The sequence below is a fragment of the Panulirus ornatus genome, chromosome 24 (genome assembly GCF_036320965.1).
Source record: "Panulirus ornatus isolate Po-2019 chromosome 24, ASM3632096v1, whole genome shotgun sequence".
NCBI lineage: Eukaryota > Metazoa > Arthropoda > Malacostraca > Decapoda > Palinuridae > Panulirus > Panulirus ornatus.
This window is the reverse complement of record NC_092247.1, coordinates 303,164-330,003: the sequence shown is the minus strand read 5'-3', so window position 1 is coordinate 330,003 and position 26,840 is coordinate 303,164. Positions and strand designations below refer to the sequence as shown.

Sequence of the window (26,840 nt, the reverse complement as noted above, 5' to 3'; positions counted from 1 at the left end):
GTTACATCTACACACATTTAGACACCCCAATCTGAGCCTTCAAGGAGGATGAGCACTCCCCGCGTGACTCCTTCTTCTGTTTCCCCTTTTAGAAACACAAGGAGGGGAGGGTTTCCAGCCCCCTGCTCCCATCCCCTTTAGTCGCCTTCTACGACATGTGAGGAGAGCGTGGGAAGTATTCTTTCTCCCCTATCCCCAGGGATAAATAATAATAGTAATGATAATAATAATAGTAATGATAATAATGATAATAACTACCTACATTGGTATCAGGAGTGTTAATACTGGCTCGAAACCGGATCAGCCTTTCATTGGCTGTTGATTTGCACACTTCTGACCCAGGTAGCTATCTTTTCTTTCTGCCTCTCTCACACTTATCATTTGACAACAGTTGACTCACTCAGCTCAATCTTCATAACTCTCGATTCTCTTGCGATGAGCGTTGTGCACTAGCCATGCATTTTGGCAAAATGGTAGGAGGAAGAGATAGAAGTATAGGTAGGAACATTCAGCAGGAGCATTAGGTATAAGTAGTATGTAGGAGCATTAGGTAGAAGTACAGGTTGTACCTCTCTAATCTGGTGCTCTGTGGTCCAGCAACTTCTGTGGTGAGGCATGTTTTGAATCTGCTGTCTTTGTTATTAGTTTGTGGATCTGCCACCAGGGCAGTGCTGTTAGCAGCACTAAGGTGCCAAAATTTGTTTACACTGCAGCCAAGCTAATTAAAATCCATTTAATTTCTAATATTCATCTGTATATTAGCCCTGCAGGATATCATCCAAGAAACCAAGAGGTGCAGAAGATGGTGTTAGTGCTTATAAGTGTAAGCATCAATTATTATCTATGCTTGAAAAGGTGGAGTTACTGAAAAAATTAGACAAAGAAACTTCTGTAAAGACTTTGTGTGAGTACTATGAGATTGGATCATCAGCTGTGTATGACTTGGGTAAATTTCTATTTTCCATTATTTTCTGTGGTCCGGAAATGGACAGGTCTCAGCGTTGCCAGATTTAAGAGGTACAACCTATTGTAGGTTGGAGCACCAGGCAGGAACATTAGTTGGACACATTTAGTAGAACTAGTTGGTAGATATATTAGGTAGGAGCCTGTGGAAACACTGGACTAGAGTTGTCCTCTGGGTGTGGCACTAAAGGCTAAGAAGCAGCACTCTGGAGTTCACCAGTTAAGGAGATGTCTAATGCCTTAGCTACCCCCTTGAGGGAGTTCTTGAAGGGAACAGGAGTCTGAGATATAGATATGTAGATGATGTAACACATGTTGAATAGAAAATAAGTTAACATTTTACATTTGCTAATCTAAACTTAGCATTATTGAGCTTTATCATTCTTTTACAGTGTAAGGAAAAGATGCGACCCATGAAGAAAGCCTTGAAGACACTTGACAACCCAAATGAGAGTTTAAATCAGGAGGAGCAAATTCAGCACACACGACGCTGCCTTGTGCAAATTGGAGACCACATTGAAAGATGTCTGGAGTCTCTCAAGGATCCAGATTCTGTAAGAGAATGGAAAAGGTATGTTCCTCAAGTTTAACTTTTTTACTTTCCTCTCTATTCATTCCTGTCGCCACCCCTCCACACATGAAAAGACAACCCTCTCCCCTCGCATGCATGTGAGGTAGTGCTAGGAAAAGACAAAAAAGGCCACATTTGTTTACACTCAGTCTCTAGCTGTCATGTATAATGCACCAAAACCACACCCCTCTTTCCACATCCAGGCCCCACAAAACTTTCCATGGTTTACCCCAGACGCTTCACATGCCCTGGTTCAATCCATTGACAGCACGTCGACCCTGATATACCATATCATTCCAATTCACTCTATTCCTTAAATGCCTTTCACTCTCCTGCATGTTCAGGCCCCTATCGCTCAAAATTTTTTTCATTTCATCTTTCCACCTCCAGTTTGGTCTCCTACTTCTCGTTCTCTCCACCTCTGACATATATCCTCTTTGTCAATCTTTCCTCACTCATTCTTTCCATGTGACCAAACCATATCAAAACACTCTCTTCTGCTCTCTCAACCACACTCTTTTTATTACCGCACATCTCTCTTACTATTTCATTTCTTACTCGATCAAACCACCTCACACCATATATTGTCCTCAAACATCTCCTTTCCAACACATCCACCCTCCTCTGCACAACTCTATCTTTAGCCCACGCCTTGCAACCATATAGCATTGTTGGAACCACTATTCCTTCAAACATACCCATTCTTGCTTTATGAGTTAATGTTCTCGCTTTCCACACATTTTTCAACGCTTGGTATCATCTTGAAGTAGTTGCATTTTGGGCATGAATGGTCTTGGGATATGTTGAAAAGGCATTTGTAGTGCTATATTGATGGGTAATATCCAGAGCATGTGCAGGAAAGTGCAACTCATGTTTGTCTTGGAAGTATGGTTCCTGGTGGGTTTGATTTTAGAGATGAAGTTCAGAGGTCATATGTGTTGTGCTTGTTGAGATATTTCTGTATTTTTTTGTTTGGTTAGTGTTAGATTTGTTCGGGGTGATGGGATCTGTGAGTTGAGGCTACTTAAGTGAGAAGCAAGAGCTAATCTTTTTATTTCTTCTTGGAGGTTGGTGGTTTCTTATAGAGTGGTTTGGGTGAGAGGCCTAGCGCTGTTGCAGAGAGTTGTATACTGAGCATTTGGAGGATCTCTTTCGTTGGGAAGATGTAGAACATTTGTGGTTGCAAGGCAGCCTGTGATTGTTCTGAATGCACTATTTTGTGTGGATTATAGCTTTGTTACATATGCTTTTGAGGGGTGGAAGACTAGGCAGGTGAAGCGTAATTTAGGGTGACTTTGAAAATAATTTGTATGGGATGTCATGGGATTCTTTTTCTTGTCCATATCTTGTGTCAGTCAGTGGTTTGAGATGATTTAGTTTGTCGTTGGAGTGGGAAGTGATTGTTGTGTGTTTTGTATGCGATACCTAGAATGGTTGTTGTTTCGCACAGTGGTAGTGACTGGCTGTTCAAGGTGACTGGAAGGTGTATGCTTGATTTGTGTCTGTCTAGCACTAAAAGAGGTAGTGCTAGGGACAGAAGAAGAAATTGCTTAATTTGCCAATATCCGCTCTGTTGGTATCATGTATAATGCATCAAAACCAGAGCCCAACCCCACCCACTCTCTAGTTGTCATGCATTTTGCACCAAAACCAGAGTATAACTTAACACTCTTTTATTCTTATACACAACGTATAACAACACGTAACTTTTTTTTAAAGACATGGCAGTACTACCATAAGGTAATTCTCTGGTGTTGATTTAGGGTGGCTTCACCTGTTAAGAGGATTTGAGTGGATCCTAGGGTCCTTTTGACTGCAATCATGTGACTGGGATCCAACCCACTTCCATAATTACAGCTCCTAGACCTGGTTCTTTTTCTATTTCTGCGGCATTCAGTCTTAATTCTAACTTTTCTTTTGTTGAACACTTCCTTTTGAAATCCTTCCCTGGTCATTTTCTTCCCTCTGAAATCTGTGTTTCCAGGCTGCTTTTTTTTTTTTTTTTTTTTTTTTTTTTTTTTTTTTTTTTTACTATCAGTTCTCTTGCTATGACCTTTATATCATTATTTCTGTTCCAAAGTTGGAGTTTGTGCCTGTTGTAGTACTATTGCATGTGTTTTTTTCCTCTCTTTTTTCATGACTCCCTTCATGATACTTGAAATTCTTCCTTGATTTTTTATCTGTAGCTTTTGTTGTGTTACTCTTTAATCTTGCTCCATAACAAGTTCCTATGTCATCCCCAAAGTTTGCTCTCTGGTGTATTATTTCTAGTATCTTCTTTGCTTCTTGCCCATCGCAAAGAGCAGATTTGATTATCTCATTTATGAGGCATATTTTATTTTTTAGATCTTGTACTTACAGTTTGTAGCAACAGTTCATATAAAAATTTACTGTTTATTTCTCATGTTTTGCAGTTTGTTGTGGCAGTTCGTTTCAAAATTTACAGAGTATGATGCAAGGAAACTTCATAAACTCTACAAAAAGAATAAGAAGAAACAAGAGGATAAGAAAGAAGGAGAAAAAGATAAAGATGACAGAGAAAAGAAGGAAGAGAAGAAAGAGAAAAAGGAAAAGGACCATGAGAAAAAGAAGGACAAGGATAGCAGGGACAAGCACCACACCCAGAAGAGACGAATAGAGGAAGGTGGCGGTCACAGTCCACCTAAGAAGCCTTATGACGGGTGGGCACAGAGGTTGGTTGTGCATGCCAGTGGAATAGACCACCTAATGGCACTTTCCTTTTGTTTCATTCAGTTTTTGTATTCTTTTTAATCTGCATAAAGGCAACTGACAGCAAAAAATCTCTACTTCTTTCTGTAAAAATAAGTTGAAGCACCCACACTAGTAATCCAGGATTTTGATAGCCCTTCCATTATATTTGGGGATCATTGCTGCAACTATATTCAGTACTTCACTTCTCACATTACAGTCAGTCCCTCACTAAATCTTTTTCAATTTTATGCTTTTTGCATATGCTAACACAGCAATTCATGTCTCTCACTTAGTTTCCTCAACTCTTTCATCACACTTTCCCTTGGGCATTTACTCCAACTTTGCTCACCTATTTTAATAAACATTTTTTAGTTGTGGTATTTTTGTTTTCTTTTCATTTTTTCATACTACTTCATTACTTTATGTTGATATGCTACTCTTTGTAACATGATATCTCTAGATATCTTTTCATGTCACTTCGTTTCCTTGTCACCCATTTTCCAGGAAATCTGCCTCATCATGTCGCTCTTTAAACAATCTGCTGTTATAGAGAGTCAGATTTGAGCTTATGAAAAGTATGTTTCTAGGCTAGGATCTTTACTTGTTTTCCTTTAAAATCAACAAGGGTATTAAGCTGACATAAGTGAGATAAACAACACTACAAAAATGCCAAAGTCATGCTTATTGCAAACAGAAAATGTAACTACAGTATATTATATGTTGGTGGATGATGCAAAAAATCTACTTAAAAGATTCTCCTTTTCTGTAGTTCTTCACAAATGCTGCATCACCAACCTACTAGAATTTATTTTCATAACAAAAAAAGCACTATTACTCAGCTAAGCTGATATTTTGTTTTTCTGTGCTTCATGCTTGAGTGACTCAATAGATATCTTGAAATTTCAGTCAAACATAAGCTCAGCCAGTGTCTTACCAGTATCAGAGTGGATAGTCTTCCTCTGATTATACAAAGACCTACAGATTCTAGTATTTAAACTACCGTGACAGAATTTCTTTAACCCTTCTTTTAAGGTTTGCACTGCTCTTTCTGCCAATCCATTAGAAGAAGGGCTGTATGGAGGAGGCATTACATGTTTAATACCATTTTTCTTTGAAAACTGCCGCATCTCTTGGGACACAAAATAAGAGGTATTATCTGCAACAATCACATCCGACAATTCAAATTTACATGAATATTTTCTCAGTAGATCAATAGTAACAGTAGAGGTCATGGAATTAGTTACATGAACATCTAAATATTTTGTAAGTGAATCCACAGTCACAAGAAAATACTTATTTTCAAGAGAACCTGCATAATATATGTGTAGCCAAGACCACGGTGATCCTGCACTGGGCCAGGACATAAACATTTTTGAAACAAAAATCGCAACATTTTGGTATTTCTGCAGTATCTTTATCCATCTTTGGCCACCACACCCATTTCCTTGCCTCTGCCTTCATACCATAAATGCCATTATAGCCAACATGTAAATGTTGAAGTGCCTCGCCGTGCAGGTCAACTGGAACTAGTACGCTTTTCCGGTACAAAATAACATCATTGTGCAGAATCAAATCAGTTCTCTTTTATCACCAACAAAAGCCTTCACTAGGTTTAGGATCCTCTCAGAAATCTGAGATGTCAACTTTTGCAAATTATACTTCCTGCCACTAAATTTGGAAAATGGATTTCATGTGACACAGCCATAAACAATTGGTTCCTAACCATGGAGCCAAACTGGTCTCCAAAATTACAGTCTAGCTAAGCCCTTGTGACCAGCATACAAAACATTTAAAGTTTAATCTGACCTTTGCTTCCTCTGTTGAAAGGCAATTAAACAATTGTGATAGGATGGCTTTACATCATAATGCCTCTTCAGTGCTTATTGAATCATAAGATTTTGTGTGAGGTAAATTAGGAGCACAATGTCAGTGTACCAATTGACACCATTAGCCCAGTTCTCTTCTTAGTCTCCTCTGTAATCTCTAGATGACCATAATGGGCCTCCAGCAGACTTGGCCATAGCTCAAGGGAAATTTTGGAAGGGTCAAAATAGTCAGTCTTAACTTATGATGCCACAATGAAACCCTAATAGCTACTGGATGCATAAGACAAGCAGGCTGGATTACCTAGGATAGGATAGGTAAGTGGTACCAGCAGGGCAGGTGATGTCAAAAGTAAACATTTCAATCTGGCTGCTCCTTGCATCCAAAACTCAGTCCTGCCCACTGCCAACACCAGACTATCCCACCCTCGTGTGTTACAAGGTTATAAGAAGACACATTCTGGTCCAGCCAATGGTCCGCTCATTTATTCTTTGCCAAAATCATAGATAACACGAAAGTCCACGTATAAGCACAGGAACAGTAAACAAAAGATAATCACAGTGGAGTATTTGATCCTTCAACGGGGTATCATAATAATAGTATCCTGAGTATATACCAATACACAACAACCTTTACTTTAATATGCTTGATGTGCAATGAAAATTTTATACTGACTAGGGTAATTAATGCTTTGGTCCCCAATAAATTTTTATTGATTTCTGTGCTTTAGGGGTCGAGAAGGAGAAAAATGGAGCGACAGGGACAAGCACCGGGATCACGAGAGAGATAAAGAACGAGGTGATAGAGACAGACCAAGGGATCGAGACCGGGAAAGAGATCGTTACTACCCACGTAATCATGTTGGACCTGTCAGAGATTGGCATAGTAATCCAGGGGGAAGAGATTTCAAAGAAAGGTTTGTATATTATTGCATTTTACAGTGAGTATGATTGTACATCTTTTATGCTATTTCTTACTTTACATCAACTTATTTTGTATGCAGAATATTCTTCTAACTCCTCTGAACAGTGTGCTTTTCTTCTTTCATATCTCCGGTACACATACCTGCAGTCTGTTTTTTATCTTACCTTTGCTCTTCACCTACAGATGGAGCCCTATTATCATCTGAGAGGAAACTTTTTGAGGAAAAGGGTTAAGATATTGTTTAAATACAGTTTAACCCACAAAAAAATTGATTTATTCATGATTATGTACCCTTTCAATCATTATAAAACTTTTGAGGTGGGCAAATGCTAATTGAAAGGACTCAACACTCATAACTTGTACCTTTCCAGGCCTATAACATCTCAGCATAGAGATGAAGTGGTACCAGTTGACTCCCACCATCATTCATTTACACTTGCTTTCTGGCACTGTTCTCACATACTGATGATTGTTTGACATTCTTGGCCTTCTGAGAAATTGGATGGTTGCAGGTGCATTCCTTTTATTTATTTATTTATTTTTTTTTTTCCCGCGTTTGCGAGGTAGCGCAAGAAAACAGACGAAAGAAATGGCCCAACCCACCCCCATACACATGTATATACATACGTCCACACATGCAAATATACATACCTACACAGCTTTCCATGGTTTACCCCAGACGCTTCACATGCCCTGATTCAATCCACTGACAGCACGTCAGCCCCGGTATACCACATCGATCCAATTCACTCTATTCCTTGCCCTCCTTCCACCCTCCTGCATGTTCAGGCCCCGATCACACAAAATCTTTTTCACTCCATCTTTCCACCTCCAGTTTGGTCTCCCACTTCTCCTCGTTCCCTCCACCTCCGACACATATATCCTCTTGGTCAATCTTTCCTCACTCATTCTCTCCATGTGCCCAAACCATTTCAAAACACCCTCTTCTGCTCTCTCAACCACGCTCTTTTTATTTCCACACATCTCTCTTACCCTTACGTTACTTACTTGATCAAACCACCTCACACCACACATTGTCCTCAAACATCTCATTTCCAGCACATCCATCCTCCTGTGCACAACTCTATCCATATCCCACGCCTCGCAACCATACAACATTATTGGAACCACTATTCCTTCAAACATACCCATTTTTGCTTTCCGAGATAATGTTCTCGACTTCCACACATTCTTCAAGGCTCCCAGGATTTTCGCCCCCTCCCCCACCCTATGATCCACTTCCACTTCCATGGTTCCATCCGCTGCCAGATCCACTCCCAGATATCTAAAACACTTTACTTCCTCCAGTTTTTCTCCATTCAAACTTACCTCCCAATTGACTTGACCCTCAACCCTACTGGACCTAATAACCTTGCTCTTATTCACATTTACTCTTAACTTTCTTCTTTCACACACTTTACCAAACTCAGTCACCAACTTCTGCAGTTTCTCACATGAATCAGCCACCAGCGCTGTATCATCAGCAAACAACAACTGACTCACTTCCCAAGCTCTCTCATCCCCAACAGACTTCATACTTGCCCCTCTTTCCAAAACTCTTGCATTCACCTCCCTAACAACCCCATCCATAAACAAATTAAACAACCATGGAGACATCACACACCCCTGCCGCAAACCTACATTCACTGAGAACCAATCACTTTCCTCTCTTCCTACACGTACACATGCCTTACATCCTCGATAAAAACTTTTCACTGCTTCAAACAACTTGCCTCCCACACCATATATTCTTAATACCTTCCACAGAGCATCTCTATCAACTCTTATCATATGCCTTCTCCAGATCCATAAATGCTACATACAAATCCATTTGCTTTTCTAAGTATTTCTCACATACATTCTTCAAAGCAAACACCTGATCCACACATCCTCTACCACTTCTGAAACCACCCTGCTCTTCCCCAATCTGATGCTCTGTACATGCCTTCACCCTCTCAATCAATACCCTCCCATATAATTTACCAGGGATACTCAACAAACTTATACCTCTGTAATTTGAGCACTCACTCTTATCCCCTTTGCCTTTGTACAATGGCACTATGCAGGTGCATTCACGAATCCAATACTCAGAAAACACATTAACCATTAACACATTACACCAGCTTATTGCATTGCTCTGAAGTGTTTTAACTTGCAGTTATTCATAACTTTCCCCTCATTTGCAATTGCAGAGTCTTTTAAAAGATGAGCAAGCAGTCCTTAGTGTTTACATGATGCAAAACAAAAGCACAATTCACTTAAATTTGTTAAAAAGGTTGAATTACAGTTTTACAAACCTTGAAAAGGCACATCCATGAAGAAGATTTGTGTTGCTTATGTTGTTGGTCCCTCAAGAAACAGAAATATAAAATATCAGAGATTTTTGCACAGTGATACATCCAGTTATCTGAGAAAGCAAAAATCATTCCATTAAGTGAAAATCAATTTATGGATCATGCTTTATGTGAGTGGTTTCCTCGGTACGAGTGGCTGTTTCAGGGCCATGATAAACTAAAAACAAAACAAAACAAAAAACTACCAAAATATTCTCAAGGATGATGCCAGGAACAAAGAAATGCCTCACTCACATCCATTCCCTAGCTGTCATATGTAGTGCATCGAAACCACAGCCCCCATCCACATATCTTTTCACGGTCCCCTGCTGCATCGTATGCCCTTGTTCAATACATTGACAGCCTGTATACCACTGTCTGTTCTTTCTATATCTCTGACATCTGTTCCCAACTGGAACTCTCTCAAGGGAATGGTCACAGCAATAGTCTCCTTAAATAGTGAACTCCAGTGCCTCTTCTCAGCCTTTAGTTCCCCTCCTTTAACAGGCCAGTGGCAGAGGGCAACTCTAGCACTGTGTTTGTAGAGGCTCCTACCTAATGTTCCTACTGATTACTTGTATGTAATTTACTCTTTCCCGTGCTTACCTTATATATTTGCATGTGCGGATGTGTATGTATATACATGTGTATGTGGGTAGGTTGGGCCATTCTTTAGTCTGTTTCCTTGCGCTACCTCGCTAACGCGGAAGACAGCGACAAAGCAAATTAATAAAAAAAAAGATGAATATGTTGAATGTGTTTGATGATAGAGTGGCAGATATAGGGTGTTTTGGTCGAGGTGGTGTGCAAAGTGCGAGGGTTAGGGAAAATGATTTGGTAAACAGAGAAGAGGTAGTAAAAGCTTTGCGGAAGATGAAAGCCGGCAAGGCAGCAGGTTTGGATGGTATTGCAGTGGAATTTATTAAAAAAGGGGGTGACTGTATTGTTGACTGGTTGGTAAGGTTATTTAATGTATGTATGACTCATGGTGAGGTGCCTGAGGATTGGCGGAATGCGTGCATAGTGCCATTGTACAAAGGCAAAGGGGATAAGAGTGAGTGCTCAAATTACAGAGGTATAAGTTTGTTGAGTATTCCTGGTAAATTATATGGGAGGGTATTGATTGAGAGGGTGAAGGCATGTACAGAGCATCAGATTGGGGAAGAGCAGTGTGGTTTCAGAAGTGGTAGAGGATGTGTGGATCAGGTGTTTGCTTTGAAGAATGTATGTGAGAAATACTTAGAAAAGCAAATGGATTTGTATGTAGCATTTATGGATCTGGAGAAGGCATATGATAGAGTTGATAGAGATGCTCTGTGGAAGGTATTAAGAATATATGGTGTGGGAGGCAAGTTGTTAGAAGCAGTGAAAAGTTTTTATCGAGGATGTAAGGCATGTGTACGTGTAGGAAGAGAGGAAAGTGATTGGTTCTCAGTGAATGTAGGTTTGCGGCAGGGGTGTGTGATGTCTCCATGGTTGTTTAATTTGTTTATGGATGGGGTTGTTAGGGAGGTGAATGCATGAGTTTTGGAAAGAGGGGCAAGTATGAAGTCTGTTGTGGATGAGAGAGCTTGGGAAGTGAGTCAGTTGTTGTTCGCTGATGATACAGCGCTGGTGGCTGATTCATGTGAGAAACTGCAGAAGCTGGTGACTGAATTTGGTAAAGTGTGTGAAAGAAGAAAGTTAAGAGTAAATGTGAATAAGAGCAAGGTTATTAGGTCCAGTAGGGTTGAGGGTCAAGTCAATTGGGAGGTGAGTTTGAATGGAGAAAAACTGGAGGAAATGAAGTGTTTTAGATATCTGGGAGTGGATCTGGCAGCGGATGGAACCATGGAAGCGGAAGTTGATCATAGGGTGGGGGAGGAGGCGAAAATTCTGGGAGCCTTGAAGAATGTGTGGAAGTCGAGAACATTATCTCGGAAAGCAAAAATGGGTATGTTTGAAGGAATAGTGGTTCCAACAATGTTGTATGGTTGCGAGGCGTGGACTATGGATAGAGTTGTGCGCAGGAGGATGGATGTGCTGGAAATGAGATGTTTGAGGACAATGTGTGGTGTGAGGTGGTTTGATCGAGTAAGTAACGTAAGGGTAAGAGAGATATGTGGAAATAAAAAGAGCGTGGTTGAGAGAGCAGAAGAGGGTGTTTTGAAATGGTTTGGTCACATGGAGAGAATGAGTGAGGAAAGATTGACCAAGAGGATATATGTGTCAGAGGTGGAGGGAACGAGGAGAAGAGGGAGACCAAATTGGAGGTGGAAAGATGGAGTGAAAAAGATTTTGTGTGATCGGGGCCTGAACATGCAGGAGGGTGAAAGGAGGGCAAGGAATAGAGTGAATTGGAGCGATGTGGTATACCGGGGTTGACGTGCTGTCAGTGGATTGAATCAAGGCGTGTGAAGCGTCTGGGGTAAACCATGGAAAGCTGTGTAGGTATGTATATTTGCGTGTGTGGACGTATGTATATACATGTGTATGGGGGTGGGTTGGGCCATTTCTTTCGTCTGTTTCCTTGCGCTACCTCGCAAACGCGGGAGACAGCAACAAAGCAAAAAAAAAAAAAAAAAAATTGACTCATGGTGAAATGCCAGAGGATTGGCAAAATGCTTGCATAGTGCCATTGTACAAAGGTAAATGGGATAAAGGTGAGTGCTCAAATTACAGAGGTATAAGTATGTTGAGTATTCCTGGGAAACTATATGGGAGGGTATTGACTGAGAGGGTGAAGGCATATACAGAGCATCAGATTGGGGAAGAGCAGTGTGGTTTCAGAAGTGGTAGAGGGATGTGTGGATCAGGTATTTGCTTTGAAGAATGTATGTGAGAAATACCTAGAAAAGCAAATGGATTTGTATGTAGCATTTATGGATCTGGAGAAGGCATATGATAGGGTTGATAGAGATGCTCAGTGGAAGATATTAAGAATATATGGTGTGGGAGGCAAGTTGTTAGAAGCAGTGAAAAGTTTTTATCGAAGATGTAAGGCATGTGTATGAGTAGGAAGAGAGGAGAGTGATTGGTTCTCAGTGAATGTTGGTTTGCAGCAGGGGTGTGTGATGTCTCCATGGTTGTTTCATTTGTTAATGGATGGGGTTGTTTGGAAGGTGTATGCAAGGGTTTTGGAGAGAGGGGCAAGTATGCAGTCTGTTGTGGATGAGAGAGCTTGGGAAGTGAGTCAGTTGTTGTTCGCTGCTGGTGGCTGATTTGGGTGAGAAACTGTAGAAGCTGGTGACTGAGTTTAGTAAAGTGTGTGAAAGAAGAAAGCTGAGAGTAAATGTGAATAAGGGCAAGGTTTTTAGATACAGTAGGGTTGAGGGACAAGTCAATTGGGGGGTAAATTTGAATGGAGAAAAACTGGAGGAAGTGAAGTGTTTTAGATACTTGGGAGTGGATTTGGCAGCGGATGGAACCATGGAAGCTGAAGTGAGTCATAGGGTAGGGGAGGGGGCGAAAGTTCTGGGAGCATTGAAAAATGTTTGGAAGGCAAGAACATTATCTCGGAAAGCAAGAATGGGTATGTTGGAAGGAATAGTGGTTCCGACAGTGTTATATGGCTGCTTGGCATGGGTTATAGATAGAGTTGTGTGGAGGAGGGTGGATGTGCTGGAAATGAGATGTTTGAGGACAATATGTGGTGTGAGGTGGTTTGACCGAGTAAGTAATGAAAGGGTAAGAGAGATGTGTGGTAATAAAAAGAGTGTGGTTGAAAGAGCAGAAGAGGGTGTTTTGAAATGGTTTGGGCACATGGAGAGAATGAGTGAGGAAAGATTGACCAAGAGGATACATGTGTCAGAGGTGGAGGGAACGAGGAGAAGTGGGAGACCAAATTGGAGGTGGAAAGATGGAGTGAAAAAGATTTTGAGTGATCGGGGCCTGAACATTCAGGAGGGTGAAAGGCGTGCAAGGAATAGAGTGAATTGGAACGATGTGATATACCGGGGTCAACATGCTGTCAATGGATTGAACCAGGGGATGTAAAGCATCTGGGGTAAACCATGGAAAGTTCTGTGGGGCCTGGATGTGGAAAGGGAGCTGTGGTTTCTGTGCATTATACACAACAGCTAGAGACTGAGTGTGAACGAATGTGGCCTTTGATGTCTTTTCCTAGTGCTACCTCATGCACATGCTGAAGGAGGGGTTTTTTATTTCATATGTGGTAGGGTGGCGACGGGAATGAATAAGGGCAGACTATGAATTAAGTACACGTGTATATATGTATATGTCTGTGTGTGTGTATATATATGTATACGTTGAGATGTGTAGGTATGTATATGTGCGTGTGTGGATGTGTATGTATATACATGTGTATGTGGGTGGGTTAGGCCATTTCTTTCGTCTGTTTCCTTGCGCTACCTCGCTAACGCGGGAGACAGCGACAAAGTATGATAAAGATAAAAAGAATGTGTATATGAGTGGATGAGCCATTTCTTCATCTTTTTCCTGGCACTACCTCACTGACTCAGGAAACAGGGATCATGTATAATGATAAAGTATTTATAAAATGAGTTGTAGAATGGCAAAAGGTGAGAGCATATGACATGAGGGGAGTGGGGGAGGAATAGGGTGTATTTAGGGAAGCAGTGATAGCTTCCACAAAAGATGCATTTGGCATGAGAAAGGTGGGAGGTGGGTGGATTAGAAAGGGTATTGAGTGGTGGGATGAAGAAGTAAGGTTGTTAGTGAAAGAGAAGAGAGAGGCGTTTGGATGAATTTTGCAGGGAAGTAGTGCAAATGACTGGGAGATGTATAAAAGAAAGTGGCAGGAGATCAAGAGAAAGGTGCAAGAGGTGAAAAAGAGGGCAAATGAGAGTTGGGGTGAGAGAGTATCATTAGATTTAGGGAGAATAAAAAGATGTTTGGATGGAAGTAAATGAAAAGCATAAGTCAAGAGAACAAATGGGAACATCGGTGAAGGGGGCAAGTGAGGGGTTAATAATAAGTAGTGATGAAGTGAGAAGGAGATGGAGTGAGTATTTTGAAGATTTGTTGAATGTCTTTGATGATAGAGTGGCAGATATAGGGGTTTTGGTCTGGATGGCGTGCAGTTTCTCACCCGAACCAGCCACCAGTGCTTTATCATCAGCGAACAACACCTGACTCACTTCCCGAGCCCTCTCTCATCCACTACAGACTGCATACTTGCCCATCTCTCCAAAACTTGCATTTACCTCCCTAACCACCCCTTCCATAAGCAAATCAAACAACCATGGGGACATCATGCACCCCTGCCACAAATCAAAATTCACTGGGAACCAGTCACTTTCCTCTCTTTCTACTCATACAAATGCCTTACATCCTTGGTAAAAACTTTTCATTGTTTCTGGCAACTTACCTCCCACACCATATACTCTTGATACCTTCTACAAAGCATCTTTATCAACCCTATCATATGCCTTCTCCAGATCCATAAATGCTACATACAAATCCATTTGTTTTTCTAAGTATTTTTCACATACATTCTTCAACGCAAACACCTGATCCACACATCCTCTACCAGTTGGAAAACTCACTGCTCTTCTCCAATCTGGTGCTCTGTACATGCCTTTACCCTCTCATTCATCACCCTCCCATATAATTTCCCAGGAATACTCAACAAACTTATTCCTCTGTAATATGAACACTCACCTTTAACCCTTTTGCCTTTGTACGATGGCACTATGCATGCATTCTGCCAATCCTCAGGCGCTTCACCATTAACCATACATACATTGAATATCCTTACCAACCAATCAACAGCACAGTCATCCCCCTTTTCGATAGATTCCACTGCAATACCATCCAAACCCGCCAGCTTTCATCTTTCGCAAAGCTTTCATTACCTCTTCCCTGTTTACCAAACCATTCTCCCTGACCCCTCTCACTTCACACACCACCTCGACCAAAACACCCCATATCTGCCACTCTGTCATCAAACAGAATTCGACAAAACTTCAAAATACTCACTCCATCTCATACTCACTTCACCACTTCTTGTTATTACCTCCCCATTATCCCCTTTGTTCTTTCGTCTTACACACTTTGTTTACCTCCTTCCAAAACATCTTTTTATTCTTCCTAAAATTTAATGATACACTCTCACCCCAACTCTCATTTGCCCTCTTTTCACCTCTTGCACCTGGATGTTTTGGCTCTGAGTGAAATGAAGCTCAAGGGTAAAGTGGAAGAGTGGTTTAGGAATGTCTTGGGAGTAAAGTCGGGAGTTGGTGAAAGGGCAAGAGCAAAGGAAGGAGTAGCACCACTCCTGAAGCAGGAGTTGTGGAGTCTGTGATAGAATGTAAGAAAGTAAAGTAGATTGATATGGGTAAAACTGAAAGTGGATAGAGAGAGATGGGTGTTTGTTGGTGCCTGTGTACCTGGTCATGAGAAGAAAGATCATGAGAGGCAAGTGTTTTGGGAGCAGCTGAGTGATTATGTAAGCAGCTTTGATGCACGAGACCAGGTTATAAAGGTGGGTGATTTGAATGCAAAGGTGAGTAATGTAGCAGTTGAGGGTATAATTGGTGTACATGGTGTGTTCAGTGTTGTAAATGGAAATGGTGAAGAGCTTTTAGATTTGTGTGCTTGCTGAAAAAGAATTAGTGATTGGGAATACCTAGTTTAAAAAGAGAGATATACATAAGTACATGTATGTAAGTAGGAGAGATGGCCAAAGAACATTATTGGATTATGTGTTAATTGATAGGTGTGTGAAAGACAGACTTTTGTATGTTAACATGCTGAGAAGGGCAGCTGGAGGGATGTCTGATCATTATCTTGTGGAGGCGAAGGTGAAGATTTGTAGAGGTTTTCAGAAAAGAAGAGAGAATGTTGGGGTGAAGAGTGGTGAGAGTAAGTGAGCTTGGAAAGGAGACTTGTGTGAGGAAGTACCAGGAGAAATTGAGTGTGAATGGCAAAAGGTGAGAGCAAATGACGTAAGGAGAGTGGGGAGGAATAGGATGATTTAGGGAAGCAGTGATGGCTTGTGCAAAAGATGCTTGTGGCATGAGAAAGGTGGGAGGTGAGCAGATTAGAAAGGGTACTGAGTGGTGGGATGAAGAAGTAAGATTGTTAGTGAAAGAGAAGATAGAGGCATTTGGACAATTTTTGCAGGGAAGTAGTGCAAATGACTGGGAGATGTGTAAAAGAAAGCGGCAGGGTACATTTACATACTCATACATATTCATATATACACGTGCATATTCATACTTGCTTTCCTTCATCCATTCCCAATGCCCATGTCAGCGAGGTAGCACCAGGAAACAGAAGAAAGGCCACAAATGCTCATGTCCATTCTCTAGCTATTGTATATAATGCATTGAAATCACAGCTGTCTATTCATATCCAGGTCACACAGACCTTTCCATGGTTTATCCCAGATGTTTCACATGCCCTAGATCAATCCCCAGTATACCACATTGTTCCAATTCATTCTATTCCATGCATGTCTTTCCTCCTATTGCTTGTTCAGGCCTTGATCTCTCAAAAGCTTTTTTACTCCATCCTTTCATTCCAATTTGGTCTCCCACATCTTGTTCCCTCCACCTCTGATGCATACGTCCGCTTTGTCAACCTTTCCTCACTCATTCTCTCCATATGTTGAGACCATTTCATCACATCCTCTTCTGCTATCTCAACCACTCTCTTTTTATTTCCACACATCTTTCTTACCCTTTCATTACTTACTCAAGATATATGTTTAAATTTTTTCATTCTTGATTGCTATTTCCCACTTTTGCAAGACAGCACCAGGAAGAGTAGAAGAATGGCTGCATTTCCTCACATCCATTCTTTAGCTGTCATGTGCAGTGCACTGAAAGCACAAACCTTTACAGTACAAATGACATATATAGATACTTTGAAGTATTATGTATGGACTTGGGTTTTGATATTCATACTATAGACAAGCGATACTACTGAGCAGTTTTGAGAAAGTTTAGGACATTAGATCAGCTGTTCTATGATTAATTTGAGGCCATTCACAACTCAAGGGTGGGCCATTTTGATAACTGTTTCTTTCGCTACTCCTCAAAGCTTTGGAATTCTACCCTCCTATGCCCTTCCTAATGACTGTGACTTGGCACTTTTTAAAATACAGGTTTTACACTTCCTCCAGAATTTGTAAATACTTTTCCTTGTCTCTTCTTTTCCCTTTTTTATTAACCCCTCTATATTTTAATTCAGGCTTGGCCTTGATGTGGACTTGTGTCCATGACTGGAGCCTTCATCATAAAAAATGTAAATATATATATATATATATATATATATATATATATATATATATATATATATATATATATATATATATATATATATATATATATTGGTTCCAACAATGTTGTATGGTTGCGAGGCGTGGGCTATGGATAGAGATGTGCGCAGGAGGATGGATGTGCTGGAAATGAGATGTTTGAGGACAATGTGTGGTGTGAGGTGGTTTGAGCGAGTGAGTAACGTAAGGGTAAGAGAGATGTGTGGAAATAAAAAGAGCGTGGTTGAGAGAGCAGAAGAGGGTGTTTTGAAATGGTTTGGGCACATGGAGAGAATGAGTGAGGAAAGATTGACCAAGAGGATATATGTGTCGGAGGTGGAGGGAACGAGGAGAAGAGGGAGACCAAATTGGAGGTGGAAAGATGGAGTGAAAAAGATTTTGTGTGATCGGGGCCTGAACATGCAGGAGGGTGAAAGGAGGGCAAGGAATAGAGTGAATTGGAGCGATGTGGTATACAGGGGTTGACGTGCTGTCAGTGGATTGAATCAAGGCATGTGAAGCGTCTGGGGTAAACCATGGAAAGCTGTGTAGGTATGTATATTTGCGTGTGTGGACGTATGTACATGTGTATGGGGGGGGGGGGTTGGGCCATTTCTTTCGTCTGTTTCCTTGCGCTACCTCGCAAACGCGGGAGACAGCGACAAAGTATAAAAAAAAAAAAAAAAAAAAATATATATATATATATATATATATATATATATATATATATATATATATATATATATATATATATATATTATTCCTGGGGATAGGGGAGAAAGAATACTTCCCACGTATTCCCTGCGTGTCGTAGAAGGCGACTAAAAGGGGAGGGAGCGGGTGGCTGGAAATCCTCCCCTCTCGTTTTTTTTTTTTTTTTTTAATTTTCCAAAGGAAGGAACAGAGAGGGGGGCCAGGTGAGGATATTCCCTTTAAGGCCCAGTCCTCTGTTGATAACGCTACCTCGCTAATGCGGGAAATGGCGAATAGTACGAAAGAAAAGATATATATATATATATATATATATATATATATATATATATATATATATATATATATATATATATATATATATATATATATTTCATACTTGATCTCTGTTTTCCACTTCAGCAAGGTAGTACCAGGAATAGATGAAGAAGTGCCACATTCTCTTACATCCATTCTTTAGTTGTCATATGCAATGCTATCCACAACCAGGCCTCACAGACCTTTATGTTACAAATGACTTGTATAAGTACTTTGAAGTGGAGGTGTGTATGGACCCAGATTCTGATGGTCATACAGGAGGTAAGCGATACCACTTAACAGTTTTGAACAAGTTTAGGACATTAGATCAAAAGGTTAAGATCATTGCTTTTCAGTTGGATGGCCATTACTTGTGTGACCACTGGACATAAGTTTGTTAAGATCAGCTTATATGAGTGTCATAATTATAGGTGAAGATGGATCCCAAGGTCTGAGTTCCAATACCTCAGTTAATGTGCCAATTCTGCTCTTTGTGAATTGAGTCAGAGGATTTCTATGTAGAGGGAGTCCTGGGATATCTCCTGGAATTGTTCCTCTCTGGAACATGAGTTTGGCTATGATTGTCCAAGATTCACAAAACCAAAATGTTTTCTTGTAAGCTGTGTGACTTTTATTTAGCAAGATCATCTTGTCACTCATTTTCATCAATAGGGGAGATGAAGACAGACCATTTGGCTTAATGCTCACACCCTGTCTAGTGTACATTGTTTCATGGGGAGAACATCAAGGAGTTTTTGCCAAGAGGAAATCTTTTATTATGCTTCATGGATCATTTATTGAACCTAAGATGGTATTTGATTGCCTTCAGCTCACATAACCTTAGTGGTTGCTGATGCCCATATCACCTCATAACCCCATGTCTGTAGTAGAGAATATAAAAAAATGCTCTAGAGGCTGAAGGTCCCACATCTTGATCAGCTTACTGTTGATACATTATAGGGTGTTAGCTGGAAGGTGTCTGCCCAGGAAAGCCTTTGTGATACCTCGTGGAATTATTCCTTTATGGAAACTCGGTGTTCAGTACACAGAACCATAAATTGTGTGATTTTTTGTTTATTGAGATAGTGTCTGTATTAATATTAGGAAAGTGATGACATACCCTTTGGCCTGTAAGTTTCCCCACCTCCTCTTGTGTAATACTGATATACTAAGGAAATAGAGAGAATGTCTACCAAGGAAGGATCATTGCTGCTCCTTATGGGACTAGTCCTATCCACACCCCAGCAAAGCTTAGGTTATTTATCATTTGCAGAACCCTTTTTCATGTTTTTGAGAAGATATGGCATGTCTGGTTTAGGGCATCTTGATCAAGAACCTTGTAACTTTCAGACAGAATCTGGTTTGTTGTTGTTTATAAATTTTTGAATACTTCTTTGGTCCACAAGTGGAATCTTAGTTTCTGTTCATAATTGGAAGCCAAAAGATCTTAGAGATAGTGTTTGCTATATCAGTATAGTATTACTAGTGTATGGGAATATTTATGATTAATGGCCCTCATTTTCTTATGCCTCCATTGGAAGTTGCACTTCTATTCATTGTCTCCCTGCTCTTTGAGATGTTTTGTATGCTTCACATGCCACATTGTCGCAAATACACCATGTCCCACCTCCTAGTCTAACACATTTTGCTATCCATCAAAATAGTCTCTCCGTCTTTTCATTTTATTTTCTTTGTTATGACTTGTCCATCTCCTATATTCTTTGTTGCCTCCATTTGCCCTCATGTTCTCACACTATTCAGCTCTTACGAAAAAAAAAATTTTCTGAAGTTTATCAGTATTGTCTCATTTGCCCTCTTTTTCAGCACTTATACCAATATCTTGAACTCTTGCTGATTTCTTTCCCAGTCTATTGTACCCCTCTCCCTGTTGATACTGTTTGTACATCTTTTTCCTCTTGGTACTGATTTAGCCTCCTTATTCCACCCTTCTCTACCCCATCTCATACCTCTTTATCCTCACCCCTCATATGCTACATACTTCTATCACACATTATAACACAGTTTCACTGAATGCCTTGCATTGCTCTTCCACATATTAAGTATCTCATGGTATCTTTGCAAACAGGCCACTTGTTCAAGCTTAGTCACAATCATTAAGTTTTGAAATTAGATTGATGATATGGACAGTGAAAGGTTCTTCAAGAGATGTAGGAATAGAGCAACTGGAGGACATAACATGAAATAAAGCAAGAAACTTGTTGAAAAGATGAAAAGAAGTGCTTTATAGTATAATTGTATTGGAAGAATGGAATAGAATGATTGAGGACATGGTTAATGCAGACAGCATACTTAGATTTATGAATTTGTGTGATGGTAGAAACTTGTTCAAGAGATGGAACTTTACAAATGTAAAATTTCCTCTCCATACAGTACAAATAGGTAATAACGTATGTAATGTTCTCTTTTCCTAAATCCACCGCTACCACAAATGTTTACTTTGTCTCCACCAAGAAGTGACCAGACATTCCATCTCCCACTCCACACAGCATGCTCACATCCAACAGCCCATCCTCTGCATGTCTGTCAATCAGCACATAATGTATTAATGCCCAGTAGCCCCACACCCATGTATATTTAAACATGCACCTCTTTATGTACTATGTATTACAGATCATTATTCCAGTTTCAGCACCCAACTTGATAGATTTTTTTATATATATAGATACAGACAAAGAAATCTGGGAACATTTCCATTGTGTTTCTTACATTTACCAGCAGCAGGTTGAACAGACATGGGCCTTGGTCATTTTTGCTGTCTTTCATAATGTTTTATATAGGATCTGTGTTCTTCAGGGGGTTTAGTTTTCCCCTTAGCAACTGTCTGTCACTCCAACAAGGTAACATGTAAGGAACTAGGCCTTCAAGTAGTTTCTGTATGCATAACATTTGTACTGTATCTCTTTTATTTTCATTCAAGTGAGGAGAGTTGTAATTTTTAGCCTTTACCTGTTATTAAGATATACATCTAAAATACTTAGGCTGTCATTATTGTATTTCAGTCGATATCCTCAGGACTACAGTAAGAGAGAAGGTGGAGGTAGTTATCATCGTGAAGGCTACAAACCTCATGGCTATCACAGAGGAGGTGGAGGAGAGTGGGGTGCACGACCTCATCATCCTAAACACCCCAGCTATGGTCCTCCTGTGGGATATGGTCCATCTTATTACGGTCCACGTCCAGGTGGTCCTGGCATGTATGGAGGCCCACCACAAGGAAGCCAGATGCCACATAGGCCCCCATCATTTGGTGCTCACCGTCCAGACTGGGGACAAAAGGAAAGGGTTGATCGGCCTGACAGGCCAGATAGACCACAGCAAGACTGGGGAAAAGATCGCCCTGAACGGCCTCCAGCTTATCAGAAAGAGTTCCCATAAACTTTTTAGTATTAATCATAAATCTGCCTTTTTACAATGACCTGAGGATCTTGCATGTTGTGAATACAATATTTACTTCAGTATTCTTGCTGGTTAATTGCAAGAAGCACTCTTTGTTATGGAAAGATTTTTGTATTCACTTTTTGAAAGACAGTGCAAGATATTGTACATGAAAACTGACGACAGTACGAAAAGATGCAACCTTACAGTGTTTCCATTGGAAATATTGGAGTGAAAACAAGTACTGGCAAGTTTACTGTTTACCTCAGTGTGTCATGGATCTTCCAAGACACCACTTAGGAGACCAGTGTCTCCTCATGGCTGTGAAATGTATATAGAACTCATCTTTTGAAAGATGCCTCTGTATATATATATATGATGATGTATGTTGATATTTAAATATTTAGTGAACCCATCATCCTGACTCACAGTTCACTTCACCTGGGTTTCCTGTTTCATTTATCATCACAGATTATCATTAATCAGAGCTGTAAATATGTATTGATACATTCAGTGAACTCATGATTTCCCTCTTGAAATTTTAAAACTCATATTTTGCAAGAGATAAAGGAATGCCCCCTCCTTCACTTGACTTTTTCACATTCGTTATGTAAGATCACTGCATAATCTTCCACACATTTGCACATCTTGCTATCCCCCTCACATTATTTTTTGTCACATATCTTTTACAGCCTTCCCTCTTTCTTGTATATTTTCCATCTTTTCTTGTGATTTTCTCCTTAAATTTACTTTAATTATATACATGTTGATATTTCCAATGATGCAGGTAATTGGCAAATGTTTATTTCATAATTTAGCCAAACCTACATAGAGAATTCTTCAACAGATCTTTCAGGTTTTTCTTTTAGGTCCCCAAACTTTTGAAAATTTAAGAATGGTTAGCAACCACATTGGTAGGAAAGATGATATTTGTGCATCCATGTTTGGAACATGGGAAATGATACATGTGATATAGATAGCCCAGTAGATTATTAATTTTGCTAACTTCAGTCTTTGAAGGAATAATTGAAAGAGTAGATTTTACTGGGTAATATTACTTGGATCACATTTCATACATTCATCACTCAGAGGGCTGTTATGAAGTCATCTTTGTTTATTTCTGTAGATTTTCATATTGTGAGAGGTAATTTTTCAGTGAAAATGTAAATGTTACTTTGGCCTTTGCAGAAAAATTTCTTTGTACATGATCTGGGAATATAATTAGTCCTCAGGTTGGTTAAGGTTTGATTACTATCCCAATCTGTCAGGTTCATTGTTTAATTGTGGAATATATAGTTAAGTTAGGAAAATTTTCAGATTGAATGATCAAAAAGTTATACTTATACTCTTTTCAAGTTTCCTGCATGACAATACAACTTTATACAAATCAGTGAATGTGCTATTTGTTAAGTTACTGAATTATTAATCTGTCTGTTATTGAATTACTAAAAGTAGTTAGCTTGATTGGGCTTGAAGGACACATGCTAGGCAGTCATGTCCTGTTATTTGGAAGTGAAACTTAACAAAAGTCAGTAGAGCAAAGTATCTGTCATATCCTCAGGCAGCCCTCCATTGTAGACTGACCAGTCAAGGCTCATAAGAGGATGAGAGTCATCATTAGTTGTTTCCCTTTAATAGGATTTCACCCTATACATGGTGTGAAAGCTGCTGACTTTTCCACAAATGTTCTAAGCAAGGTGTTGAGAGTTTCCTTGTCAGTGAGATGAAGGCTTCTTGTGTTGTTGCAAACAGTTAGGTGTTTGGAGAAGATGCTATCATTTTTGCCTCTCGACTGTTCAGACTGTTTACATACAAAAGGAAAGATAAAATTGCAGTGGCTTGATATACACTTTGGAACTGCAATCTGCAAAAGTAAGGTTTTAGGACTGCTCTGTAGTGCAGGTTATTAGAAGCAAGTTCAGAAATAACAGTTTTCATCTCAAATGGCAGTGGTTTGTGAACTGGATTGAATGGCTCAGAATATCAGTTATTTGATAAGATTGTAACCAATTTATGAAATGACTTACATAGCATTCATACAACTCATATCCTTAGCCAACTGATGTTTCTCATGCTCGTACATGTACTGTAGATTGAAGCATTAATTGAACATTATGATGAAGAGATGTATTAATCTAGATTAGATATTCTGCCAACTTCTCAAGAGGATATGAGACCCATAGATGAACTGGAAGTTACTGTTCAGAGATTAATAGAAGGCCATAAACTACACTTATCTTCTCTTGGAGATCCTGATGAGGAACCTGTATTATCAATTATCTTCATTTGCTGCTAAGGTGGGACATGAACTGGATTGCCATGTGGTGAGTAAAATATTTAATTTGTACAATTAACTAGCATTCTTTCTGAGGGATCGTAAAGCCTAAAACAGTAATTCATGTTTTTTTGATGTCTTGGGAGATGCAGGAAACCCTTTAAAAACCTATTTATTATGACCTTATATCCCATCAGTGGGTTGGCCGCAGCAAAAGTCTTTACTTACTCCTATCCTTACATGCCTCCTTTGCATACAACATTCCATGCATTTTTCCACCATTGTTCTCTCTCTTTCACTCTTATTTCCCCATGTCACAGGTGGTCTCCCTCTCACACCAACTTCCTTTAATCATCCTATCATAAGCTTTCCTTGTAAACTCCTCGTTTTGCATTCTTTCCACATTCCCAAATAGCTCAAAATATTATGTTTCATGCACTCTTCCACTACACAATTCATTGCCTTTGTATTCCCTGCCATACCAGATCTTTCATACACCCCTTATATCTTTCTTCATTCCATCTCGTCGTACCACTTGCTCCTTTCAAATAGCTCATTTTCACAGCCTGGATTCTTGACCTCTGTGACTCATTTCGTGTCCATGTTTCGCCTGCATAGGTTTTGGTCAGGAGGACTGTGCTTCCCATAAGCCTTTCGTCACAGCCATACTTACACCTTTATCATTCATAATTATGACCCTCTTTGTGGTTTGTCTGTCAGAATTATTGGGAGCTGGGGAGATAGAATACTTCTTTTGTATATCTTACATGTTGGGTGACAAAGAGAGGTGAGAGCAGGAGGCTGAGAAGTCTCCCCTCCCTTATTAACATTCTAAGTGGAGGGATAATGGAAGGAGCCAAGTGAGGATTTTTTTTAAGGGCTAAGTCATATGTCCCTGAAGCTACATCTCTGAGGTAGGAAGAGGCAAGCAGGTGATAAAAAGAATATATCCCTTTTCTTTACACCTAATCACCGTTTCTTCTTTTGTAAGGTAGTTTCAAGAGCAGATGAACAGTGCTTTCATTTGCACAAATGTAGTTTCTGGCAACATGTTTAATGAATTGGAACCAAAGTTCCACAGACTTAAATGCAGTTTACCTGGAATACATCATAAGCCCTGGTTCTGCCCTTAGTTTCATCCCATGCCATTCTTCCCTCAATCTCTCTTTGTGAATCATCACACAGGTCACTTTTCCAAGCTTGAAAACTTTCACCACGTCTTTCACACATATGTCATTTCTTCTTTTCCTAATCCATGTATCAGTTGGAGAGCTAGCTATAGATTGATTGGGTTGGAAAAGAGGAGGAAACATTGAACTGGAGAAGCTCTATTTAAAGGGACCAGCAGGATTTATCAGTTGAAGACAAGGCCAGATCAGCACACTTTCCTTTTATGAAGTCAAGCTTGACCCTGTGAACAACAGCTTTCCAATGATTTCATACATGTTTGCTTTTCCTACCATAGTGGGTTAGTATCAGGAGTAGTGGCTTTAAGGAAAACTCTTTGCTTTGCTCCTTCTTTTGTTTTTAGTATTGGAAAGTGATAATCATGATGGGAGGATTATCAGCCCAAACTCCTGCCCTTTGGAGATTCCTTGAGCAATACACAGGAAGTGCATGGGTAGTGAATGTGAATGTCAGGTGATGAGATACATTGAGGAAGACAAAACAGGGTGGTTTGAGTTTAAGTCTGAATGGGGTGGACTAGAGGGAGTGGAGTGCTTTGGATACCTGTTAGAGTACTTGGCAGTGATTGGAGGCTGAAGTCAAGAAGGATGAGAGGAAAAAAGTTCTGGGTGCATCTAGGAATGTGCAGAACAAGAAATCATTGTGTTTGTACAGAAATGGGTATGTTTGAAGTTATGATAGTCCCAAATGCAAATGAAAGGAAGAAGGTGGACTTTTTGGCAATTAAATGTTTGAGGACAATTTTGGTGTGGTGGGGGTTGATCATGTAAGAAATACTAATGAAAAAAGAAGTATGGTTGTAAGCAGAGGATGAGTGATACACCTGATGGGGATTTACTGAAATGGTTTGGATACATGGATAGAATGAGTGAAGAGAGACACTGATAGGATATATGTATTAGAAGTAGAGGGAGCCAGGGTTAGGGGAAAACTCAGGACAAGATGAAGGGATGAAGTGAAAAATGCTTAGAGCTATTGTGGTTTGAACATCCCTGGTCTTGCTCTCTTTCAAAAACAAATATAATAAAACTGCTAACCACACATAATATTGGAATCAGAACAGTCATCAGCTGCATAACAACCACATACATTGAAGACCCTACATATTGAAACAAAGATCTTCCCAATATGTTTCCATTTCAGCATACCATCATGCAGTTCTATGCGATAGCAGTAGTCCCCTCCCACCCAGAGCACTTCATTACTAACCACTAACCCCCAAGTGAAAATAAAAAGCTTCCTCTGATGCACATTCACCAACCTCAACTCACATGGAAATAAACCTACAAGCAATAAACAACTGCCCTTTGAACTCAGTCTTAAACTATACCCCACTGGATGAACACCCATCAGAAGCCTTGCTACCTAGCAAACATGAGTCGCACTTTTTGGTCTACACTACTAATAATGTTTCAGCACATT

At 40.0% G+C, this 26,840-nt stretch overlaps 1 protein-coding gene across 1 annotated transcript in view; it reads left to right on the top strand.

Annotated features, from left to right (window-relative positions):
* The window catches only part of Chd1 (chromodomain-helicase-DNA-binding protein 1), a 347,004-nt gene extending 324,914 nt beyond the window's left edge, over nucleotides 1-22,090 (top strand). The window contains exons 28-31 of the mRNA XM_071676943.1: nucleotides 1,356-1,534; nucleotides 3,949-4,227; nucleotides 6,801-6,986; nucleotides 21,580-22,090. Coding sequence (XP_071533044.1) covers nucleotides 1,356-1,534; nucleotides 3,949-4,227; nucleotides 6,801-6,986; nucleotides 21,580-21,955 — 1,020 coding nt within the window. The 3' untranslated portion in view covers nucleotides 21,956-22,090. The remainder of the gene's footprint in view (nucleotides 1-1,355; nucleotides 1,535-3,948; nucleotides 4,228-6,800; nucleotides 6,987-21,579) is intronic.
* Nucleotides 22,091-26,840: the final 4,750 nt, after the last annotated feature.